Raw genomic sequence first — 26,281 nt, forward strand, 5'->3', positions numbered from 1 at the left:
AAAGGCAATTACAATTCTTTGAATCAGCAGCATGATCTTTTCACTCATTCAAGTATCATCTCGCCTCAGTAATAACAGATGGCTGAACACTGGATTAAATGGCTCGTAGCCCTCATAGAAAACTTGTCGAAGCTGGCTTTGGCAGGAGGCAGAAGTCATTTTTTCCAGAAGTACGCTAATGGCAGCTTCCTGCAGCTGACACCGTCACACCGGGCAGATGTCACATAAAACTACTATTCCTCATTCTGGCACCTAAAAAACTTTAGCTGGAGTAGTTATAGTGCCTTGTAAAAATAATTCCTACCCCTTGCACATTTCATGTTAAAACCACGACTTCAATGTAGTTCATCAGAATTTTGAGATCAGTAAAAAGTAGCGTATAATTGTGACGTAGTAGGAGAAGGATACAAATTTTCCAAATGAAAAAAACCTAAAATGTGTGGTGTACAAGATGTTGTAGAGCCAGCTTGTGCTGCAATTACAAATACAACTCTAATGAGGTATGTCTCACAAAGAGGCAACTTTTGTTTGTTTGAAAAATAGATCATGCTCAGTCTGACTGCATGGATCATGTATGTGAACAATAATGATTAAGTCTTGTCGCAGATTCTTAGTCAGTAAGTCAGACTTTGACTAAGCCATTCTAAATTCTAAACTCTTAGATTTTGAGAATTTCCTGAGCACAGACATTGTACTCGTACTTGTACTCGTCGTCTTCCGCTTATCCGGGACCGGGTCGCGGGGGCAGCAGACTCAGCAGAGACGCCCAGAAGTCCCTCTCCCCAGATACCTCCTCCAGCTCCTCCGGGGGGAGCCCAAGGCGTTCCCAGGCCAGCCGAGAGACATAGTCCCTCCAGCGTGTCCTGGGCCGTCCCCTGGGCCTCCTCTCGGTGGGACGTGCCTGGAACACCTCCCGAGGAAGGCGTCCAGGAGGCATCCGGTATAGATGCCCAAGCCACCTCAACTGGCTCCTCTCGATGTGGAGGAGCAGCGGCTCTACTCCGAGCCCCTCCCGGATGGTCGAGCTCCTCACCCTATCTCTAAGGGAGTGCCCGGCCACCCTACGGAGGAAGCTCATTTCAGCCGCTTGTATCCGGGATCTCGTTCTTTCGGTCATGACCCAAAGTTCATGGCCATAGGTGAGGAAGGTAGGAACGTAGACCGACCGGTAAATTGAGATCTTCGCTTTTCGGCTCAGCTCTCTCTTCACCACAACGGACCGCCCCATTACTGTGGCAGCCGCACCGATCCGTCTGTCAATCTCCCGCTCCATTCTTCCCTCACTCGTGAACAAGACCCCGAGATACTTAAACTCCTCCACTTGAGGCAGGAACTCCCCTCCAACCTGAAAAGGACAAGCCACCCTTTTCCGGTTGAGAACCTCCTCAGACTTGGAGGAGCTGATCTTCATCCCAGCCGCTTCACACTCCGCTGCGAACGGTTCGCAGCACAGACATTGTCCTAGACTCAATCCACATTTTTATGGCAGAGTTTTCATAAGTTAGGCTTTCTTACATTTTTTTCTTAAGTTTAAAATTTAGGAGTTTAAGCGCTTTGCTTGATGACAAAACAGACGTATCAAATGCTAAAGCAAATTCCATACTTTACGAGGCTGGGTAGGAACCCTGCAAGTATTTGATGAGCTATTTTTCTCAATATCCTGTAGTAAACTGTTACATTTTCCATGTTTATTCCTTATTAACAATGTAAAGAACGCACATATGTTTTTTCAAGTGCAACTGTTTAGACTCAAAGGGAAGGTAAAGACTATCTTTAGGTAAAATAAATTTTACTGATAATTAATGGCTGAAATTATTTTTGATATTCAGTTAGGTTGATTGAGTCATGGGAATAAAAGTAATTCAGTGACTGATAGTCATTACAGTTTATGACTAATAGTTGTCGTGACAACAGATCCTCCCACCTGAGCTGCAGATCTCTGTAGCTACTTCAGAGGCTCTATGAGCTCCTTGGTCGCTTCTCTGAATAATGCTGTCCTCTCTGTTTAGGTAAGAGGCAATGTCTTAGTAGGATTACAGTTTAAACTTCTCCACAACTTTATCCCAGTCTTGTCTGGTGTGCTTATTTGTTTTTATGATGCTCTTTGTTCACTAATGTTCTCTAACAAAGCTCTGAGGTCTTCTAAGACTAGCTGGATATATAATGAGGTCAAATGACAAACAGGTGGACTCTATTTACTAATTTCATGACTTTTGAGTACAACTGATTGGATTGGGTTTTATTTCAGACTAAAGAGGGCAGAACACAAAAGCACCACACATTTCTGATTTCTATCTGCAAAGAGAAAACCATGTATAATGCACTACTTTGTGTTGGTCTATTAAATAAAAGTTAAATGAAATACACTGACGTTTGTGGATGCAATGTGACAAAATGTGAAAACGTTTTCACATTTGCAAGACACCGCACTAGATAGCTTTGAAGTCTCTTAATATCTTTTTATAAATTTCTTATTTTCAATGCGATTATTTTCCTTCCCACAAAGCATTTGAATAATCTTGTGTAGGACAAATACCACAGAGATTAATCCTAAATGCAGCCTCATGGTAAATGTGACACATTTAAAAGTTATCTTTGACTTTTAAATACAGTTATTTACCAATATAACACAAAACATTACTGCCAAGAAGGACAAATTAAAAAGAGGAGGGTGTTAGCAGGTTTTCCTCTCACCTCTGGTGTTAGAGCATTGCTGTCTGTGGTTTGGCTGGAGAGCAGGACATGCGTAAAGCCTTCCTCCTTCCTGACCACAATGTCTCTGAATCGACAGTTGCTCTCGTTCTGTCGCACGTTGTACCTGAGCCGCTTGTCAAACACGTAGCCTTTCTCCTCTGCCAACTTCCGCTTTACTGAGCTGTGCAGATGTATCTTCCCATTGGCTAGAGGGGAGCCTGACACAGATGATGGATGACAAGAAAAGGAGATCAATTGTTTCTTTTAAGGGAGTTCACATTTGACAACTTGTGATTAATCTTCTTTTTTTTTTTGGGAAACTGAGCTGAAGTCTGACTTCAGCTCAGTTTATGTGACAGTTCTCCAGATCAAATAACTGCAGTTTGCAAATTCATTTTTGTAGTAACAAAAAAAACTGCTTGGACATATAAGCTGATGCAGGAATAACATTTTGAAAGAGTTGCTGACTTCTATTTTCATTTAAACATAAAAATTATAATCTGAACAGGCAGTTTTGAGAACCAAAAACATGGCAAGTTGTTTATCTACTGAGCTGCAATATCCAGAATCAGTATCTGTTTATGGAACTAGTTAATTTGATCTCTTTAACATAGAATGTACCCCATGGACAAGCTCTTCTCCGGGGAGGGGGGTCGTTCGTTCTCCCCAGCTGAGTTTCCTTAGACAAAAAAATGTTTTAACAACTGGAATAATAAACTAAACTTGACTGCCTAGATATCTCTGTATCTAATTAGATTTGCCTTGAGATGACATTTGTTGTGATCCAGACCATATAAAGAGACTGGATTTTTTAAGTTTAAAAAGATTAATGTATGTTTTCCAACATAGGGGAAAATATAGGACTCCCTACCTAATAACAGCTATGGTTTAATTTTAGCTTGACGCTTTTTGTAGCAATCTACCAGTTTAAATTTAACCACTCACTACTTTCAGCTGTGAGATGTTTGAGAGGTCTTTTGGATGGCCAAGTTCAAGTCATCCCACATCATCTTAATGAGACCAAGCTCTGGGCTTTGACTTAACTAAGGACTTTCCATTTCTTTACTCTCAGCCAGCCCTTGGTGAAACACTGCTATATTTTGGTTCAACTACATTCAAATACTTTCATATTTTAAAAGAGGGTCTCACATTTTCCTCAAGCAACCTCTGGTATACTTCATGGTGGATTCTATGTTGGTGAGCTGGCCAGGTCCTGCAGCAGCCAAGCAGCCTCAAACCATGACATTTTCAGCTCTATGCTTTGTGTGGTATGAAATTATTTTCCTACAATGCCATATTTCTTTTATGACCAGCAAGTCATCTGTTGTGAAAATAACATTTTAGACTGATCCAAAGAATGTTATTCAGGAAGTCCTGGTTTTGGTCTGTGCCCTCTGGCCATCTGCTCTTCCTTACAGAGCAATGGTTTAATTCTTGCACACCTCCCACTGAAATTTAGCAACTGATTGTAAAGGCATGCACTTTCATATCAATAGTAGCAAGGGCCTGCTGCAGGTCCGGTTATGACATTTTACAGTTTTTGAATGGTTCTATCAGCATCCTGCGGTCTGCTTTTGAAGTGAATATGCTTGGATGACCATACCTGGGCATGTTAGCATGTGTTAGAATATGTTAGAAAAACACAAAGATTTTCCTAGGATGTACTACTTTTTAACACAACTTTTAAGCAAAATAATTTAATTCCATAACTAATTTATTATCCCCCTGGTTCTATTATGAGATCCTTTACATTCTTTAGACAACACAGATCTCACTGTGGGGTTTAAGCCTTAGTAAAGATACCAAATCTGAGGGATTTAGCTGGATCCTAATATATTGTAAAAAAGTGTGGGACTGTAAGTCATTCCCAAATTAGCTGCAAAGAACATCTGCATCATCCGAAGGCTTTTTTTCAGCACATTCTCTGAAGTTTCATGGTGTTTAGTGAATTCAAGCCTGATTACATTCATATTTAAACCTTGCAAAATTTAACATACAGGGCACACAGAAGAGCATTGACTGTAGCATAGCCACAGTGAGCAAAGGATTTCTGTCAAAGCGCAACCTCAGCTTATGACTTTTAGTTTAATTTAGTTGAGAAAATAAAACAAAGCAAAAAGCAACAAGTTTTGCAAGGCACACGCCTCATATCCAAGAACATCTTGACATGATGTGGGAGCATATTATGCACAATTTACTCAGAAAAATGTGTTGGTGCCTTTTCACTACAAGGAGGAATACTTTTGAAAGAAGGCAATAATAATAAAACTATTCTAATTTTTCAAAAAATCTTTTTAAATAATAACTTGCTTTCATCCTCAAAGGCATCAGGAATATTTTGGAAAACAAATTGTTGTTGCAGTGAGTCGGGTTGAATTGGTTCCTTGATAATTGGTGGTAATAGAAGTGCGCCTCGTTAGAATTGTTTTATGAATCTAAAAGTGGATAATATAATTTAGCAAATTCAATTTTTAAATGTAGACATCCAAACAAATAGAATTTTATTTACAAATCGTGTTTCTTTTGAAGCTGCTAAGTTTGTTCTGACCAAAGGTTGACCAAATACTGTGGATCAGGACAGTCTGGATAAAAATAAAAAGGAAAATTATAAACATTCTCCATCATCAAGCTCTTTTAAACACCCGAATACAAACAAGTGTCCAGAATCCAGTTCATGATTCAAAAGTAGAAAAATAGTAATAATAATGTCCATTTTTGTTTATGATATAATAAATGTATCTGATTTAAAAAAAAATTGTACATTTGTGTCAACTATTGGCAAATATTTACACTGTGGCACTGTTCACTTACCGCAGTGGGTTATTGAGTGGAGCTGAGGTTACTAAATGAGATGAGTGAGGTATTCTTTTGAGGATTAGGAGATTAGGATCCATAATAGCTGCCAGAGCGACTGATTGCTATAAACTGACACATTGATGTGACCGTAGTGTTAGTGTTTATAGGATGCTAAATGGATAAACAGCTGACAGATGGAATATTTGTCTCTGCATGTTTAAATTTAGATTCTGGTGTACCTGCTAACTGCGGAAACCATATGGGAACTATTTGGAACCAAATGTTTTGTACTTTAAATGTTTTGTAATTTATAAGCAAAATGCATTTGTATTTAGAATAACTTTCTATGTACAATAATATGAAATGGTTTGTTACCATGCTCTTCATAATACTAGAGTTTGTTTTTAATATCACATCTGACTGGATAGATATTTCCATTTTGTTAATAAAATCTTAGATTAAATGCCAAAGCTCAGCCTACTCATCTACACACTATCAGATCCTTCTCAGGTCCAACAATAAATGTTTTTCTGTTTCATTGTTGAACTATTAGATTGACACAGTCATTGGGGAATTGCTAAAAAATATTTCGATTTTTTTTTTATTCCAGTTAAAACAGGAAAATCCTACATCAACACTAACCAATTGCTTTCTTTTGTACATTTACCAAATCCTGTCTTTTTAACTTGGGAGTATTTTTTTTATTTAACCTGACCCTGGACCTGTAAAATCCATCCATTCTTCTTTCAGTGAAGGAACATTGCAAAACTGAAACCTGTAGTGCCTTCTACAACAACATAATACGCCTCGCTCTAAAGAAATTTAAGAAAAGATGTAAAACTATCAGTCTGGGAAGGGTTACAGGGACATTTTTAAATCTTATGACTATTATTCACAAATAGAGAAAACATGGAACCATAGTGGCAGGTCTACCCGCCACCCCCCCAAAAGGGCGCATTGGCGACTCATCAGCGAGGTCACAAAAACCTAACCCGTTATACATGATGTAAAAAAAATATTTCAGAAAATAGAACATTTCACCAACAATGCATGCTGGTGGCAATGTGATGGTCTGGGACTTAAGGATGACTGTGAATTTTTTCTACCAAATATTTCTGAAGGAGAATGTCCACCCAGCACTTGGTGACCTTAAGCTAAGCTCAATTAGGTTATAGGTTATAAAGCAAAAATAATTATTCTGATTGGGTCCAAAAGGTTTTTGGAGGTTTTCTACTGCTTCTTCCATAGTGGGTCGCGGGGGATCTGGTGCCTATCTCCAGCAGTCTAATAGCGAGAGGCGGGGTACACCCTGGATAGGTTGCCAGTCCATCGCAGGTCAACAACCATGCACACACTCATTCATACACCTAAGGGCAATTTAGAGCAACCAATTAACCCAACAGCCCAATATATATATATATATATATATATATATATTTGAATTTTAGGAAAAGGAAAAACTCAAAATTGGCATGTGAATATGTTGCATTTGCTATGAAACCACTGAACTTTTCTGACACAAACAATTACCTTCAAAAGTCACAACATTAGTGAAATAAAGGTCCACCTGTGTGCAGTCAAAGTGTCACATGATCTGTCAGTATAAATATATATTTTGAGTTTGCCAAAAGGCATGAGGGCGACTCTCCAAACAGAGGAAGGTGCTCTGAACAGATGAGACCAAAATGTTACTTTTCAGCCACCAAGGAATACGCTATGTCTGGCACAAACCCAACACTTCCCATCATCCCAAGAACACCAGCCCCACAGTGAAACATGGTGGCATGAGCATTATGCTGTGGGGATGCTTTTCAGCAGCAGGGACAGAAAAACTGGTCTGAATCGAGGGAAAGATGGATGGTGCTAAACACAGGGATATTCTTGAGCAAAACCTGTGACGTTTTGCCTGTGATTTGAGGCTGGGATAGAGGTTCACCTTTCAGCAGGACAATGACCCGAAGCATACTGCTAAAGCAACACTCAAGGGGTTTAAATGGGTTGGAAAGGCCTAGACCTCAATCCAACTGAGAATCTGCAGTTAGACTTGAAGATCTCTCCAACTGGAGCAGTTTTGCCTTGAGGAATGGGCAAAAATCCTAGTGGCAAGATGTGGCAAGCTCATAGAGATCTATCCAAAGCAACTAGCAGCTTTAATTGCCACAAAAGGGTATGATCTGTAAATGATAATGGTAGAAACTCTCAATCCATTTTAACTACAGGTTGTGAGACAACAAAACATGAAAATTAAAAGGGAACATAAGCAAGAAGATAAAAGCATGAATGTCTGTCACTCAGTCTTTTTCTATACCTATAGTCATTGTGACAAGGTGAGAAAATCTGTGAAAAACAGAAATTGGGAAATTATAAGCAATTTAACAATTTTTGCTAGAAATTCCCATCTCTAAGTTCTTACTTTAATTATGTTTTTAAAGTTACTGCAGCTACAAAACAATTTAGTCCCAAGAAATAGAAAGGCAACTTAAACTGACCAACTTCACTACCACCGATACTTTCCTTTACATGTTCCCAATAATAAAATAAGGCATCCATTTTGATAAGGATTTCTTGTAGATCAAGACGACTTGTTTAGAACAGAAGTAATGATTAACCACCATGTTTAAGACCCTGGACTGTGACCCAAGAGTGAAATTCAAAAGGTGTTATCACCTCTCATTGGGAGCTTTAACAAGCCGTAGTGTGTAAAACCACAGCTCCGGCATTGTAAATGTGTAGCTACTAAAGTATTTAACACTGCACTCAATCATGAAGTACATGTAATAGAAAAAACTGTGTAACCGAAAATGTGATTTAGAAATGACAATTTAAATGGTAACAATTGGAAAACTGTGTTTGTCTGAATTAAGTTTTTAAAAGGTTTAAATAGTTTTTTGAGTCAGGTCAGTTAACAAATTTACTCAATAATACATTTAAAGTTATATGGCGCTGCAGAGCCGCAATAAAACTTCATCCAAATAATAAAGCATTGTGGAAGGTATATCGTTGTTTGAGATTTCTTTGAATTTGCAATCATTAAGGGAACATTAATTTTAAAATAATATCAGAGAGGACAGGAGATTGTGATGGTTCTAACCTAAACTGCATTAAGATCAGTAGAATGGCTTGAAGACTTTTCAGAAATACAGAGGAACTAAATAAGTTTTGGTCCTAAATTTCTTATTATTAATCTGCACATTTTCTACTACTAGTTATTCCTATGCAAGTTACAGTGACTTAATTAATCCATATCATTTTTCACATTGTGTCACATCACAACTACAAACTTCAATGTATTTTTTTTTAACTGTATGTGATAGACAAACACAAAGTAGTGTATAATTGATATGAGCTAATTATGCACTTAGGTCTGAACGTTGACCTGCAGGACCAGGAATATCCACCACAGCCTCAACACTTTTGCAGCCTGTTTTCTTCAGGACTGCCCTGTATTTACCTCCAACCATATTCCCATAAACTCTGACCAGCTTTCCCTGTCACCACATTATGATACTACCACCTGTGTGTTCTACTGTTGGGATGGTGTAATCAGGCTGATATGGAGTGTTAGTTTTCTGTTTTGCAGGGTTTTGCATGTGGGCCAAAAAGTTCATTTTTTGTGTCATCTGAACAGATCACCTTCTTCCAGTTGTTTTCTTTTTTCACTAAATGATTTGTGAAGAACTACAAAGAGGACTTCTTATGATTTCCTTTTAAAAGTGGCTTCCTGGCCACTATACAATAAAGACCAAATACACAAGCTGCAGAGTTGTCCTGTTGACCTAAGTTGTTTATCTCTGCAGTTCCACCAGAGTTTCCATGGGTGTTTTAACCCTTTGGATACTACCAAAGGGTTTTGTGAAAGTATCTCAGGGATTATATGTCATAGACAGGGAGACAGAGAAATCAGTGTTTGAAAACTGATTGGTTTCATTCAATCTTGGGTCATTCTTGTTTCTCTGAACCAGGCAGATATACAAGCCTGGGAATTTGCCTTATCATTAGTTCAAAAGCAATTGGTGGAATAAGATATCCATTCCTATTTGTGGTTAGTATAACACTAATTACATATAAGAAAGTGCATAAATACATGATGAACTGTGACACACAATGAAAAACAAACAGCAACAAGAACAGATGGCTCATTATTCAGCCACATTTTTGCCTAGGTGTAATTTGTTGTTGTAGGGGTTGCATGGGGCTCATTTACATTTGATGTTTAAATACCAAATGTAAATAACTTTACATTTTCTTTATTCCAGTAAATATTAAGTTGAAAATATTTAGTCATTTTTTTGTTTTTTTTCTCCGTAGTCTATGTAAAACTCTGTGAAAAATGACATTTCAGAAAGCAATTTTACTAAATTTCATTTAGGGCATTTATTTACAGTACTAAGCTAAGACTTGGATATACTCATTTCCAACATAGCATCAATTAATTCATCCAAATGAGTAAAGATGTTATTATAAAAACAGAATATCTGTTAAAACTAATATTTTTTCAGGCTTTGGTCCACATGATCTTTTCTAGTTACTCTAATAGACAAATAACCTCTGTTAACATAAAGCTAAGAGCTTGTTTAAAGTGCTGATATAAAACACATAGTCTCATAAATATAAGTGCTTCAAAAAGGTAAATGAATGAAAGTATGCAAAAATAACACTCTCAGGACCTATAGGGTTACTTCTCTGGTTAATGCCATTCCTGCCTGGCCTTTTAGTTTAGGTGATTGGCCAAATTTTGGTAGGTGTCCAACTCTTCAATAATCTTTCCATCATTGGATGATAGACTAAATTGTTCTCTGAAAGATCTTCAAAGCTTTGGATATTGTCCCAACACATAACCCTGTTTTAAACTTCTCAACAACTTTATCCATGAATTATTTGCTGTATTCCTTGGTCTTTTCCATTATGGAACAGCAGGATATATACTGGGATTAAATTACACACAGGGGGGTAAGAGTAAAAGGCGGTAAATACCATAGTTTTAAGCTATAGAAAGCACTGCCAACTGTAGCAGATGTTTTATACCAGTTTGTCTAACTGTTCTTCAGATTAAGTCAGTTTTTATTTGTAAGTGACTTAAAACGAACAAGATGATGTGGAGAAAAGGCCTTATATTCAACAAAATATATTCAGCAAAAATGGATATAAATTCACAGGACCTATTTTAGGGATAACTTTACATCAGGGGTTTCCAACTACAGTCCTGAAGAGCTGGCTTTTAAATGTTTCCCTGCTCCAACATAAATGACTCATTATGTCATCAATGTCTACCGAGGCTTGGAAATGAACCATTAATCTGATTTAGGCATGTTAAACTAGGGAAACATCTAAAACGTGCAAGACACTGACCCCTGACTACATAATAAAGGAAGCCACTGCTTTACATAAGCCATTTTCACACTTTCATTTTTTTTGGCATTGAACACCAAGAATGCAGTGTTCTGACTGGTTTGTGTTGTAAACGTTACAGAAATTTCTGTGTGAAACACAGAAATTAAAGTTGCATACCGATCTGTGTATCGGTGTATGAACATGTGTGCGTTTGTGAGTAAATGTGGCTCTAGTGTAAAGCACTATGAGTGGTCGGTATAACTGGAAAAGTGGTATATAAATTCAGTCTATTTATCATTTTCCCAGAACTCTATTGTGATAGCTGTCAAAAATCAAATATCTTCCCTTTAAATACACTATAATTTAATCTGTGCTCACCACATCATTTGCTCTATAAACATCTTACCTAGTTCAGTAGTGAACTGTGTTCCAGTGGTATCTTTTTGTCCTAGTTCTGTCTCCACCCTATCTGAGGGCAGTCTATGTGACCTTGCTGCTGTACTATACATAAGTGGATCCATCTCCCCATTCTGAAGTCCATTATGAGGAACCCTCAATGGGGCAATACAGTGAGGCCCACTTGATGGATGAACCTTGTATGTCATGGCTTTACTCATTCTCTCTTCTAAAGGATGTTTCCCAGCTCCAGCGCCTACTTTTTTCTGTTTCTGAGTGGGCCCTGAAAAACCTCCAATCCCTAAAACTGATCCAACTCTCATCCCCACAGCTGGACCACTAGTCCTTTTCTTCTTTCGGGCCTCCGACCTTGCCCTGGAGGTTTCTGTCACTGTAGGTTGGCTGGTTGTGAGGGGCTCTCCGGGATTTTTGGGGACCTTAGGTCGTTTGTGCGAATGACGTCTCGAACTGTTGAACTGGTCAATGAACTCCTCACAATGCAGCAGGTGATTCTCTGGTTCCCAGGTGTCCTCCTTACTTCCATAACCTTTCCATCTGATTAGGTACTCCCACTTCCCTTTCTTGTTTCGTCTTTTGTCCACAATCCGCTCCACCTGAGGGCCACACAGAGAAAAACCATTAGGGTTGGGTGCAAATCCAAGTTACACCATGAATACAAAATTAGCAATGACATTGCTTTGCATACAATCATAAAAAGGTGGCTCTAAATATTATGCCAGTCATTTACAGATGACTGGTGTACATATGAAAAGGGTTACTACTACTACTGTGTGTTCCTACTGTGTGGTTATATATGGTCTGTAGCAACAGCTTCTTTTTTGGAGGATAACCAGTAATCAGTACTAAAAACTGAATTATTTGAAGATATTAATTTTTGTCAAAATCGATACAAACTAAGCTATTTTCATCTCCCCAAGAAGGTACACGCTTCAAACTGCAGTGCTGCGGACATAAACACTCTGCTTTCTTCACTTGCCAAGGGGCGTTGAACAATCATTGGTAACAACAGTGAGCTGCTAACCGGGAGTTTAAAACTCCAGTAACATCGCAAGCGTGTCAAGACAAGAGCCTTTGCTATCCTCTTTGGCCAAAAAGGCAAAGGCGTTGTCCTGAGGAATTTTGCTGATGAACAGGAAAAGCCAAAGGATGCTGATAAGCCATGATGCTAGCTGTGCTAGCACCACAACCATGGAAAGGCTTAATTGAGATTAACATCCTGATGTTTGACGACAATTTAAAAAGGTCAGTAAAGCTGTTTTATCTTCAACAGTGAAGAAGTACACATACTTGAGAATGAGAGCAGAACCAAGTCAGAATCAGTTGCATATGGAACCTACCCTGCATACTCTAGCTGATCAAAGCAAATATGATGGAACATTATCTGAAACACAGAAATTGAACAGAGCTGGTGCTAAATACATTTGCATAGACCACATCCTTGTCTACACTGCACAAGATGTTTTGTATGGATCAGAAAAAAACCAAATTGATTTTCAAATTACTTGCAAAGCTGAATCCAAAGCAAATACTTCAATAAAAGGATATTAACACTACTTCTAATTATTTTCTAAATGGTGCTGAATTGCCTTCAACCTATTAGATATGCACTAATTAAGACAATAAAAATATTGCCATAGTATAATTGATATTTTCAGCTCTTTGTTATAAAAAGAGCTGAAAAAACAGCATCAAAACTGTATCAAGAGGTTTTCTTAGTATGCTGCGTGACTCCATATAAACAATGACCGTAAGGGGATGGTGTCCTTTTTCAAGTTTCTTGAGACGTACATGGCAGAGAAACTCACTGGGGCAACTAACACAATGGCAGTCAGTAACTGTAGGTGGCTTCTTAATGTGCATCATAGAAACAGTAGAAGAATACTTCTCACTACTGAAGAGTGTGCTGGCATATGTGTTAAGCTGGCAGCTCAGCTACAGAGCAGAGAGCAACGTGGATAATACAACAGCTCAGGGCATCAACTGTTGCTTTTCAGTTCTCAGTGCCCCAGTAAGGTAAGGAAAGTCACCCTCTGATCTTACTGACCACCGACAGTGCTGGTTCAACATGTTTTCCTGCAAAAGGTGGTACAAAAATATCAAATCTGAAACAAAGACTTAAATACAGTTTTTATCCTTGTGCCATCAGAATACCATCAAGCATTTTGATGCACGTGAAACAGACATGCAATGCATTGTTTACCTGACAGTTTACCTGACACTTTTTTGAATTAATGTTATTTTTACACATTCATAGTACACTGATCTGAGTGGCTCTTGACATGTCATTGTACACTGACTGTACAATGACAATAAAGGCTGTTATAATAGCCTATTCTATTCTATTCTGCTCTGCTCTATTCGATGACAACAGCGCAACAGCCATTAGAGTGGAGCCTGTTGTGATAACTGGTTAATTTAACAAAGTAATCATCAACATGCAGTATATAGCGATTGTTTTCTATAGTAAAATCTAACTGCAAGTACTTTTCCTCAGTTTGCCATATAAAGAGTCTTTAGTATGAAAGTCTGGAGCAGCCTCAGCTCACACCTGGTAGGACCAATTTGCTTGTTGGCCTAAATCCCACTAAAAATCCTTCATATGACATTTTGATTCTGTAATATTACCAACTTTTGTATTTGAGCTGTTATTTATTTTTTTATTATTTATTTATAAATTATTCATCTAAAGTTTGCAAGAATTTCTTCTGCGATGCAAGATAAAGAGTCATGCATCCTCAATCTAAGAACACGCAGCTAAGAAATCAATGCACTTGATATATTACAAGCCTTTAAAGGTGAAATAAAATATAATTTAAGGAAGGCCTAACGGTATGAAAATATTAATATTATCCAATCTACAGTCACATTTTATAAAATAGGAAACTCGTTTTGATGAGGCTCGCTTGTCAGATTAAAAGTACCCTAAAAAACTACAAATAATAACCTTTAAGCAGGTATTAAACACATTTTTCTTCAAGGACACACAGTATTTCTGTATTAAAATTGTTTTCTTTATTGGTCTGATATAATATTCTAATCTTAAATGTCATGTTTTCCTTAGCTGTAAGTGGAAAATAATCATCATCAATAGAAATCAAAAGGCTTGAAAACATCAGTCTTTAATAATCTATAGAATGTGTGAATTTAGTTACTGAAATAAACGAATCTTTCAATAATATTCTAATTTATTGAATGGGTATGTATTTGATGGTACAGAAGCTGCTTTAGACAATAAAAGAAAGGACCAAATGTTTTATGTATTTAACTTTTAGTGGAAAGGGTTTGCTGCAGTTTATAATCTGGTGTTACTTTTTTAGGTTTGTTGAAACAAATTGGCTGATGAAATTTACTCAATCATTTTTACAAACACACCTTCTAAAAAGTTAATCTACTATGTTTAAAAGTCTACCTAAACATGGTCTCAGAAAAAAATGAAAAGAATTAACGCTGCATCAATCACCAAAATAAAGTAAATGTCACTTTTAAAAGTATGACCACACTGTTGTGGAGGTTCTTCTTTTGCCATCAAAACACTTCTGAAGAATCAAAGCCTGAACAAAACCATGACTGGCCAGATTGTGTACCCGACTAAATGCATATACTGTAAAGGCTATAAGCTAACAGGACTTGGTGTAGAGCTAGAGCGGGAGCCCCACATAGCAAGGCTTTTAGCCCTCAACACACCCACCCAGGGTTCAATTTAGAATCTTGAAAGCTTTGCTGCATGAATCCTAGGTGTCAAGGTTAATCCTTTACTTTCATGGAAAAAACAAATTAAGTTGGTACGCAAAAATATATATTTTCATTAATGCCTAAGGTTCTTTGGTGTGAAGAAAATACATTTTTCTTGCTCCTGATAATAAAGTATTATTGTTTCATAAAAGAACACCAAAGTGTCTCATGAGGAGTCTCATACTTGGTTTCTAATAGCAAAAACTATTCAAACTTGCAAATTGTTGAGTAGGGTCTTTAAGAATCAGACTTGCATTATTTTGTTCCCAGCAGACTGGTATGTGGAGAACTGGAGTACCAGGCAAATGCTTTAGACACTTTGGCACATTCTTTAAGACTCAAAACAAGCTGTTTAATCTAAATGAGCTTGATCTTTCAGACCTATCCTTGGAAAAAAAAAAAACAACCTATTAACAAAACAGGAACTAATAGCAATTATAGAGAAGCAACTTTCTCAGGCTACTGTTGTAAGTAGGAATGGCCTCCAGGTATTGATTGCAGCTGATCCTTTATAGTGCATTTACAGTATATGCACCAACTGTCTGCAATCATGTTTCCTGACAAAGTTACTTACAAAAGATATAACAAAATTCCAGAAATAAACATGACCCATTTAACAATAAAGCCCCCCCAAAAAAGTGTTTATTTAAAATTGCATTAGAAAAATACAAGTCCCAATTTAGTTGGATTTAATAACGCAGCTTTACACAGGGATTAATCGGGTTCTGGCCTATGCTTTATTTTAACATAAACTGTTTTATTACCAGTAATACTATCTTAAAGTCCGACATCTACTAAAACCTTTTACTTTATCCTTTACACACACACACTCACAGTGCCTTGCTATCCTTACATAGACCCTGAATTGACTTCCATTCGTTGATACAGCCTAAACCTGACCATTACCCTAAAGCTCACCCTTACCCATATATACCTAACCCTGAACCTAACCTAAACTCAATTCATACCATAGTCCTAAACCTAAACATTGACGCACATAACCCATTTCCCCTTTTGTAGACTGGGCAAAATATCCACATAGTGGTGAATGTCCACACAACATTGGTGTTCCATCAGGGATTGATCCACACAAGGTTAGACACACACACACACACACAGTCAGAGCAGGGAGTGTCAAAATCTTGGGGTACATTTTGTGACATCTGCCAAGCTTAAGATAAGAGCTAACCCTCTGAAAAGGAAAGATAAGTCACTACATTGGAGCCCAGTAAAGCTGCAAGACACAATCATCTCTCTAATGTCAGACCAACAGCAAGAAGCGTTATACAATAGAATTACATCACAAAAGGCCTCAGAGGACTAAAAAACACACAGATATCAGCACTTTAAAATGAACAGTAAAGGAATGAATACAGAGTGAGCCATAGCATGAATTAGAAACACATAGAAGAACACGCATGTCAAAAAAAGTACACTTTATGCCAATTCAAGAGTTTAAAAAAATTTACGTCCTTTACCATTTTCTTATTCTAATGAAATCTAAAGTTTTCAAAAAGCACATGTTTCCACCAGGACATTTATAATAAAAAAGATGATAATAAAAAAAGATGATACCAAAGTCAAAAGCTGCCAGAAACATGCACCCCAAAAACCACAACACAAATATGCAAAACACTTTATTCACCATGAATGTATCCAAACTACAACCAAGACAAAGCTAAAAAAAGGATAGCTAAACTGAACAGACTTTACTTTAAAGAAAATAAAAACTAACTAAACTTTATGGTTAATCAAACTCAAAAAACTGTTTCCCTCTCTTAAATATTGGTATTTAATCAATAAATTATTATAACAGTAAACTATGAGCTACTTGTTTGATTCAGAAGCAACAATGTAACATGTATTATTTTTAAGGAAAAACCTGTTGCTGAATAAATGACACAATCTGCATAACATGCAAGACTATCACTCAAATAAACTGTATTAAAGATGGGTGTGCCTCACCACTTTGCAATATATTTTGATTGCAAGCTGATTTTTATGAGTCATAAGTAAGGTCAAGGTTATATTTCTGAGCAATCAGAAGGTCAGATTTCATACCTTAATGAAGCAATGGCATCCCAGACTAGTCAAAACAAAACTTTATCTACAATGTACATACTGTACATAACACTGTAGGCACAATTTACACTGGGTTTCTCATTCAACCATTTACACACATACTCACACACCAAAATCTAAAGCACTAGTATACAAGCTGCTGACCTGCCTTTAAAACCAAGTCAGGAATAAGGTCTTGGCCCCATAAAAGGGTTTCATCAAAATCATCTATCTGTACTCCTTAAAAACACAGTTAATAATTTTCATCCTGGCAGTGTAAAGAGAATGTTAATACTGTTGTCTGGACATATGAGGGGATCCACTAGTACAAGCATGTAGAGACAGTGGACAGTCACTGGCGTTGACTTTGCAGCAATCCCTCATACTGAGCAGGCATGTAGCGACAGTGGAGAGGAAAAACTCCCTTTTAACAGGAAGAAACCTCCAGCAGAACCAGGCTCAGTGTGAGCGGCCATCTGCCACAACCGACTGGGGGTTTGAGAGAACAGAGCAGAGACACAAAAAGAATACAGAAGCACTGATCCAGGAGTACTTTCTATGGGAAGGAAAAGTAAATGTTAATGGATGTAGCTCCTTTAGTTGTTTCATCTAGAAAGAAAGAACAGATAAACTCAGAACCAGTTTTCAAGGATATAGTCTGAAAGAGAGCACATATAATTAGTTACTGATATATCTAGGAGAGAGAAAGGGTTAAACACTGAAAGACAGGGCCAAGTGGATCATCTGTAGAAGGTGAGCATTAAGTTGTTGCCAGCAGAAGCTTGGACAATGCCCCTCTCCAGAAAGGTGTCACAGGTAGACACAGAGTCAGTCCAGGTGTAGCTTCTAGGGGAAGAGAAAAGAGAGACCACATAAAGTTAACAGCTGAAATAACAGCAAATAATGCAAAATTGGAGAGTAGTGTGAGAATGTAGCGAAGAGGGTGAAAGTGGTCATTATGTCCACCAGCAGCCTAAGCCTATAGCAGCATAACTACAGAGATAGTTTCAGTTCAGTTTATTTATTCATTATTCACAACGTCATCTCAAGGCAGCCCCACAAAGGGTCTGGAATGGTATGGGGCCGCCGGGGAGGCCAGACCAAATCACTGAGTGCCAGAGCCCGGCCACCCCAGAATGGGCCATGTGCAGGGGAACTAAGTAAAATGATAAACTGATAAAGTTTATCCATCTAGAGCCCACTGATGGCCATTGTTATACTAACAACCACAATGTTAGGGATACCTCTCTTTGTCAGATTGATTATAACCATTGGAAAAGAGAAGGGGTCATACAGGTAGGAGAAATGGAGGGTGTGTTTGCACCTCAACCATAACTGAGCTGGTTTAGACTAAACCTGACTCCCCCTTACTCCATCCAACAGGGAGGGAGGAAGGCGGAGGTAAAAATAAGGAAGATAGCTCAGGATAAACTAAGCCACTCTAACTATAAGCTTTATCAAAAAGGAAAGTTTTAAGCCTAGCCTTAAAAGTAGACAGGGTGTCCGCCTTGCTCCATAGCAATTATCCCCTTTGACCCTCCTGCTTAATGTTTGTTCCAATGATAACAAGATGGATTGATAACATCTGAAGATGTGATCGCAACATGTGTTTCTGCTCAATGTGGATTTATTGTGCATCTCTGTGCTGAAACCTGAATTGACACTGGGAATAGATTGGGTGCTATTCGTCATCAGGAAATGTGACAGAAAGTTAGTTTTATTGGAAATTTGCTAAAATATTGTGGTTTTATGGGAAACATTTGAGAATATTATAAATATACACTAAACAAACAAGCAAGAAAACACATATTTTGTCGATACTACTAAAAAAATAATAACCACAACATCATATCACACTGTGCTATCAAATTAAGTTTTGTTGTGAAGCAACATGATTCTCCATATATGGTAAGGGGGAAGGTTTATACCATCTGACTCAAAATTTGATAAAAAAGAAAAATGTTTTTGCATGCTTATCTTTGTCCAAACTGTTAAACAGAAAATAAAACAAATAAAGGTCACAGAAAATCACAAAAGTGTGCTCAATAACATGGAAAGTAATTTGCTCTTGGTGTTCTTTGGATATTTGACCAAAATATACAATCTTCACTGACTAAAATATTGTTTAAGATTACAGAAAATCTGTGGCTCAAATTTTACTAGAGGTAAACAAAAATACATTTATGTAAAAGGTAAAGCAAATGCCACGATCAGCATCATTATTCACATAAAATATTAACCTAAGATGAATGCTAACAGCTGGCTGATGCTACTGACAAGGCACCATGTGTAGGCTGCGCTGTAGATAAGTCAACTGATGGATCTGACAATGCGCTGCCCTAAGGCTATGTTAGACTCTATGTATATGTGAGACATGTAAGAATGCTAAAACTCTCAATTTTTGAAACAGGAATCCCTTTCTTTAAAAAGTATTTTTCTTTTATCAAAGAACTGTTTATCCTTTCTGAACACAAACACAGATGTACCTCATACAAAAAAAAAAACAAGCTATCTTTATAGCTTAACATGAAGTTCAGAAATGATCAGTTAAAACCTAATCACGTGCAGATATTTATTTTTTACTAAACCACACAATCCTGAAATGTTTTTGTTTATATTCATAGGCATGCTTTCAATTAGCTCAGGTGCTGTGGATTAATTTATCAGGGGCTTACAAACCCATGGCATCATCATCTGGCCTTTCATGGTAATCTGAATAGGACCTGTGGCATAAAATACAGCTGAAGCTGAAATTGTTTTTGTTGGCATTTTTAGGGAGGTTGCTTCTTTGTGATCTCACCATACAAACTTGCCATACAGAGCTGAGATAAATCCTTAAAAGCTTAGACCAGACCTGGGCATTCAAAAACCCGAAGGCCACGTTCAGCCCTTGAGATGTCCTCGACCGCATGGAAATTAAAACTCAAATGTGTATAAAGTGTTTAAACTGCATGTGAATTTGAACATGCGACTTATTTTGAAAATCAGGGAATGTATTTTGAGAACAGCATCTAGCATTTCATATATAAGCACCCTCACACATTCCTCCAGCACTGATGTATTGATTGTGTAATGATTCTGCATAGGTAAACAAAGATATTACTCTAAGAACTATCAGCAAATGCCAAAAAAAAAACACAAAGTTTGATACAGAGGACAGAGTTTTTATCAAGTCATGGACTTCCATATATATAAACAAAAGTTATAGTGATGTGCTCATGTTGTGGGAAACTGAGTCACACTTGTTCCTAAAAATGTCAGACTGACTTTGCATTATCAGAATGCATAGCAATGAAATCCAAGATCTTGCTCATTTTTGATTGCTGTTTTTGTAAAATATCACTTTTAAGTAAATAGTTTAGTAAGTGAAAATTATAAAGATTATTGTTGCCAGAGGAAGATAAAATATAAATTTACAATTTGGTGTAGACAATATATCTTGCAAAATTTATTTAGCCGATCATTCGCCCTCGACAACAGCCACAGTTGCTTATTTGGTCCTTTAGGAAAAATATTTGCCCACTCCTGGCTAAGATACTTTACAGTTCTAATGAGTCATGTAGAACAGACAATTTGTGCTTGTAGTGCAGGAATATTGAAAATAATTATAAAATAGATCTCCATAGGTCTCTAACAGAACAAACTATCTGGAAGTGTTTTAGAGGAGGCTCCAAAATATCTTGGATTTGTAACAGTAGATCAGATCTTTATCCTTTGGTATTGCTGAGGAGATCATGTGAGTTTGATTGTCCAGTACACTTGTTTTAGGGATCCAGATGAAGAATTACAAACGTATCCAATAAGACACATTTTGGGGGGATTAAGCAAGAATATGGTGATCCCCCCACATGGGGGAAAATATGGGAAACCTTTCCATATTATGGGAAGATCGCCTGCTAAGGACTTGATTTAGATTGGTTCTCTTCTCATCTTGTTAGTTTTGTTTTAGATTGCTTATTACTGCCTCTCCCTTTCTCAAAATCCAGACTTCGGTCCGGATCCAGACTGAACGACACTTCAATCTGGACCCAGGTAAGGTTGCAGAATGCCAGAACTTGATATATAAAAATGTGGAAGATCACAGAGTTTGGTAATTGCTGCATTTCATAAATGTAGCCTTACACCAACATTCAAAGTGAAAGAGCAGGAGAAGAGAGCATGTCTCGTCTGTTTTGTGACCCACTCAGCTGAAGCTCAGATCTCCCTCATACCGACAGCTGCCTCATTGCAGCATAACTCTTGCCATTAATAACTACAACTTGTAAAGCAAAGGGTTTCTTTTTTTTATAAAGCAGGAAAAGAGCTTAGGCATGTTTGCCCACAAACAATTAATTGGAACTGGAAAGACAACAAAAGCCAGTTTATCCACTTATCTGGCATCACACAGAAGAAACAAGCTAGTGTTAGCCTACTGTTTCTGTAAATTCCTCCCTCAACAGAGATCCAGAGGAAAGTGAGATGTGCGTTTGGGGGATTGCAATCATTTCCCATTTAATACTTTAACTTAAGTAAGATATAAGCTGCTAACAAGAGTGCCAGTATAGTTTAGAGTTTTTGTTGCATTCTCTTACAATGACTATAAGGATGTTGTGCATGGTTTTAATAACACAACAAAACCTACTCTACCTTTTCTTTTTCAACAAACTCAGCGTTGGGCAGTAAAACAGTGGTAAAGCAAACGATGTATACCAAAAGAGTAAGGGTTTTGTTAAAATTTCACCTATGTGCATGGTAAACATTTCTTTGTATATAATGGCTTGGTCTTGTTTAGTGACAATCAATTAAAAATATCAAACTGGCATTACAGCAATACTATTTTACTATTCTTAAAATTGCTGACCAGCTCTTTGCATGGTTCCACTGGTATTTGGTGAACGGCATTGAGGTTGGAACACCTCCAAGCCATGACCCTAATCTTTAGCTCCCTCCACAGATTCTCTATCAGATTCCAGTCAGAACTCTGATTGGGCCCTTCCAAAATGTTAATATTCTTACAATCAGAACAAGTATCTTGGTAAAATTAGAGAATTACTTTAAATATAAACCTTCCAGGGGCATGAATAAGTTTGGGCTTAATTGTACAGAGGCATCTAGATGTAAACCAGTTTTATTCTGTTCTAAATAAAAGTCTCTTCAATGACAGAACCATTATAAATTCCTTGAGCTAAGGCTAATAAAACAAGTAAATATCATTCATCTCATTACCCTTGCAACCCTTCACTATTTTGTAGCCAGACCCAACTCAGAAAAAAGTTGCAAGGGGAGTTTTAAAAAATAAACAAACTGTTGCAGGAAATGCTGCAAGACACTGGTTCTGTACAAGATACAGAACCAGAGCCAACCAGATTTTGTAGAGTATGTGATCTACCAAGATGAAAGATATTTCACATCTCTGGGTAGATAGCATAACCATATACTCCCATATAATCTGAAAAAGGCCTAACAGATAAAAGAAATAATACTATGATGACTGCCCAACCCCATCGTGCTCATGCTAAGAGAACTGTAGTTACAGCAGCAACTAGGTCAGTGTTGACTGATTTTTTGCAGTCATGGAGAAAACCAACAGAGGATCACTGCTGACACCCACCCATTGTTTTTCTACTTGACGATTCACCAGACATCTAGGAAAGATGGGTACACTGCTGTGACAGCTCATCATAGCCCCCTCCAGTATGCTTACATTGCTCTGATGGTCCCTAGAAGAAGTCTTTGCTTAGAACTGCAAGGTAGATGATCCTGAAAACCTAATCCACAGCTAGAGGGTTGCTGATATAGTTAATAAAGAAATTACCAAAGGTCAGTTCAGTTTGCTTTTAGTAATGGTTAGCCTATTGCAATTAGTCACAGCTGATTTATGATATGTATATCAGTGTTTTCACCTTAAGACATGAGATCATGGGAGAATACTAATGTTCTTTTGATGTTAAAAAATGTCCGTATATTTAGCAACGTTTTCATTAATTATCAGTATTTACCAGGCTGGTTAGTAACATATTTGTTTGTCACCATATCAGATTTTTATTCTTTTTAATTTAGACTTGAAAGAAATTCTGCATAGTTGTCTAATAATATATAGATATTTTTAGGCCAAATAATCTTTTCATCTTTCGCCTAGGAGAAATGTTTTAAGCCAACTGCTGTCATGATCAAAGCTTCTATCTTCTCTGCAGTTAGTCCCTGGATCGCCATCATCTAATAAATAGGATACTTTGAGTGCTATCTAATTAATACTTAAAGGGTTGCTATTATAAAAAATTTCCAGCCATTTACTTTTTATCTGATACTGCTAAAAAAAGGAATCTTTACATATTTCAAACATCTCTCTATGGCATTCCTTTAAATGGACTGTATAAACTGGAGCTATTTTAGCCATACCCCCCAAAGCTTTAAGAAGACAATAGCCAAATATACTGTAAACACTTTAGCTTAGATCTGAGTCATGACAGTATGAGCAACCACAGCAAGCACTGCCAGAGCTCCTGTGGTTAGTACTGCCACCTAACAGCAAGACAATTGCAGATTTATATCCCTGTGTGCTCATCTTGTGAGTGTGGGGGGTTTCTCCAGGTACTCCAGTATTCTCCCACAGTTCAAGAACAGTTTCTAGGATAGATAGTGGTTCTGAATTTACTCTTGGTGAGCTTGCACGTGTCTGTTTCATACGTCACCATATTGGTTTTTTGGTGAATGTGTCACTTTTCTAAAGTGTAAACCTCTTCTCACCCTAAGAATGCTCAGATACACTCCAATCTCCAGAGAACCTTCATGAAAGTGTTAAAAAGCTAACTGAATGAACTTCGCTGTTTATTTACAAAGAAGGCAGATACGTTTTAGCCAAAGAGGAATACAGTATCATATGATAAAGTTGACACAAAACCTGGAGAAAAAAGAGCTGTTGGACACCTGAGGTTTGCCTCAAGATGGGAAAGTTGCTCTAATTAGAAATAAAAAGGCTGCAAGTCTGATAGCAGCTAAACTTAAACCACTGGCCACCACATTCGGGTGTTGTAATAAAGAAACCAAACTCTTTCTGCCAACTAATCGACTAATAGTTGTGTGAAAGGGCAGTATATTGCCAATAATTTTTTTAAACACAGGGGGGACATTGGCCCTGAGCAGTCCCCACCCGCCGGGGACTGCTCAGCAGGTGAGTTCCTCCCTTCTTTGTATAGGATCTGGGAGTCTGGTGTGGATTCGGTGCTTGCTGGTGTCTATTCTGGTGGTGTCTGTTCTGTTGCGCTCACATGCTGTGGACGGATTGGCATTGCGCAGGGCTGTTGCCTTGTGTCGCAGCACGCTGTGTGGTGGGGGGCCGGAATGTGTCTTCATTGGCTTTTCCAGGGTGGAACTTTCTTGTGGTCAGGGGATTCAAGGCATTTGTGTTCGGGGGAATGTGTTCAATATCTGTGTCCTGGTTGGGGGTGACCCTGTGGAGAAATTTATGCTGGGGTTCATGGGGGGTGGGAGATTCGTGGGGTTGAGATCAGAGTTCATTGGTGGTTGGGACTGTTTCGTCCAGGGGCGGCTCTAGTTGGCTGGCATATTTGGACCAAGTGGACCCCTCTATTTATTTATTTATTTTTTGTCACCCTGTCTCTGGATGGGGACGGGGGTCATTGGGGGCTGGGGTCGTTTGGGTGGCGCCAGTCCTAGTCTGGTCTGGTGGCCCAGGCGGTCTGCCTGTCTCCACCCCGGAATGAAGGGGACCACCTCCGGGGTCTGGGTGCTGGTTGCCCCTTTGTGGTATCGGTACCTGAACCTAGGAGTATAGAATGTGCATGGGGAGTGAGAGTGAGTGCACGGCGTCCATTGTTGTATGTCTTTACATTTGGTGTGTGCATGTGAGTCTTTGAATGTGTAAGCATGAGGGTGGAAACGTGTGATTGTGACTGTATGTGCCTGTTTTTCTGTCAGGTTGGGTCTTGGGCTGCCTCCTCTCCTGGATCACTGGAGGCCCCACATCAAATGTGGGGCCTATTTTCCCCCGTCAATCTCCTTACCGGCAGGTTTCTCTGCCGGCCGGTGCGTTGATGGCTCTCGGTGTTCACGGCTGGTTAGTTGGGTGTGTACCAGCTCACTCCTGGTTGCTGCTTGGCGGAGCCTGGGCCCCCTAGTTCTGTCGGGCTTGTGCTGGGCGGGTGGTGTTCACTTGGGTCTTCGATCTTTGGGACCATGGCTGGAACTGCTCGGGCATATTCGGCTGCCGGCAGGAACTGTGGACTTGTCACTGCAGCTCTCTGGGGCTTCTGCACTGTGCCTGCACCTCTCTGCCTTTCCTTTTTTCCCCCATTTCAATTTGTCTCCATGTCCATATATCTAAAATAATCCCACAGCAACTTCTAATAAACTTTTTTATATATATCAAGGGGAACATTACAGCAAAAGCCTTAATCCACTTGTGAAAGTAAATCTACTGGCCTTCTTATTGGTACAGAGAACAATTCTGAATGCTACTCTGCCGATCAGGACACGTAAAAATAGATAAATAAAAACCCCAAAAAGATGTGTTTTTGACTGCTAATATGTTTTGGCTGGGGTGTGGTTGGAGGGTTGGAAGTAACAGTTTTAATATTTTTAATGGGTTAACTTGTTTCAACAGATTTTTAAGATACAGAGGTTTCATTGTATTTAGAGGGGGTTATCATTAAAGTTTATGTGTGTAGTTTAAAGTGTGTGTATGATTAAGTGAATGTGACTTGTAATCTAAAAGCTCTGAGTTTTCAGCCAGAAAAGCTCTGTATAAATACAACCCATTTACAGTTAGATTACTTATTCAAAATGTATGCTCTGGTCCTCTACCAGGAGACTAGAAGCTTGTAGATTCAAAAAAGCTTCTTATGCCTGCTGCCGGAAGTAACAAAAATTACACTGTGAACGCGATAAATGATAAAACTGAAGTGGTAAATATGGAGAGGCTAAAATCAAGGCAGTGAATGAAAACAGGCAATGTTAAAATTGTTAACCTTAATGTTTATAACATTAAAATTTACCATGTTGGCATTTTAATGACCTAATTCCAGATTGTAATTTTCACAGAGGCGAAATTAATCACATTTTGGTTTTTTACGGCACTCAATTTTACCATGTTTAATATTTCACACCTTTTATTTATTTCAAGTTAATTTTTCTTACTTTGACCCTTCATACTGGTTATGGGTCAAAGACCCAAATGCTCCTATGACCACTGGGACCACTAAGGACTTGACTTTGCACAACTAATTTTTCTCTCTGAGCCCCTGGTGTTCCT

General features: G+C 38.2%; 1 protein-coding gene across 1 annotated transcript in view; it reads right to left on the reverse strand.

Moving 5' to 3' along the window:
- LOC124866971 (chromodomain Y-like protein 2) overlaps window positions 1-26,281 on the reverse strand; it is a 53,019-nt gene that overhangs the window by 9,232 nt on the left and 17,506 nt on the right. The window contains exons 2-3 of the mRNA XM_047363099.1: window positions 11,228-11,831; window positions 2,695-2,912 (exon numbers count right to left, since the gene is read on the reverse strand). Coding sequence (XP_047219055.1) covers window positions 2,695-2,912; window positions 11,228-11,831 — 822 coding nt within the window. The remainder of the gene's footprint in view (window positions 1-2,694; window positions 2,913-11,227; window positions 11,832-26,281) is intronic.

Source organism: Girardinichthys multiradiatus, chromosome 4 (assembly GCF_021462225.1).
Source record: "Girardinichthys multiradiatus isolate DD_20200921_A chromosome 4, DD_fGirMul_XY1, whole genome shotgun sequence".
NCBI classification, from domain to species: domain Eukaryota; kingdom Metazoa; phylum Chordata; class Actinopteri; order Cyprinodontiformes; family Goodeidae; genus Girardinichthys; species Girardinichthys multiradiatus.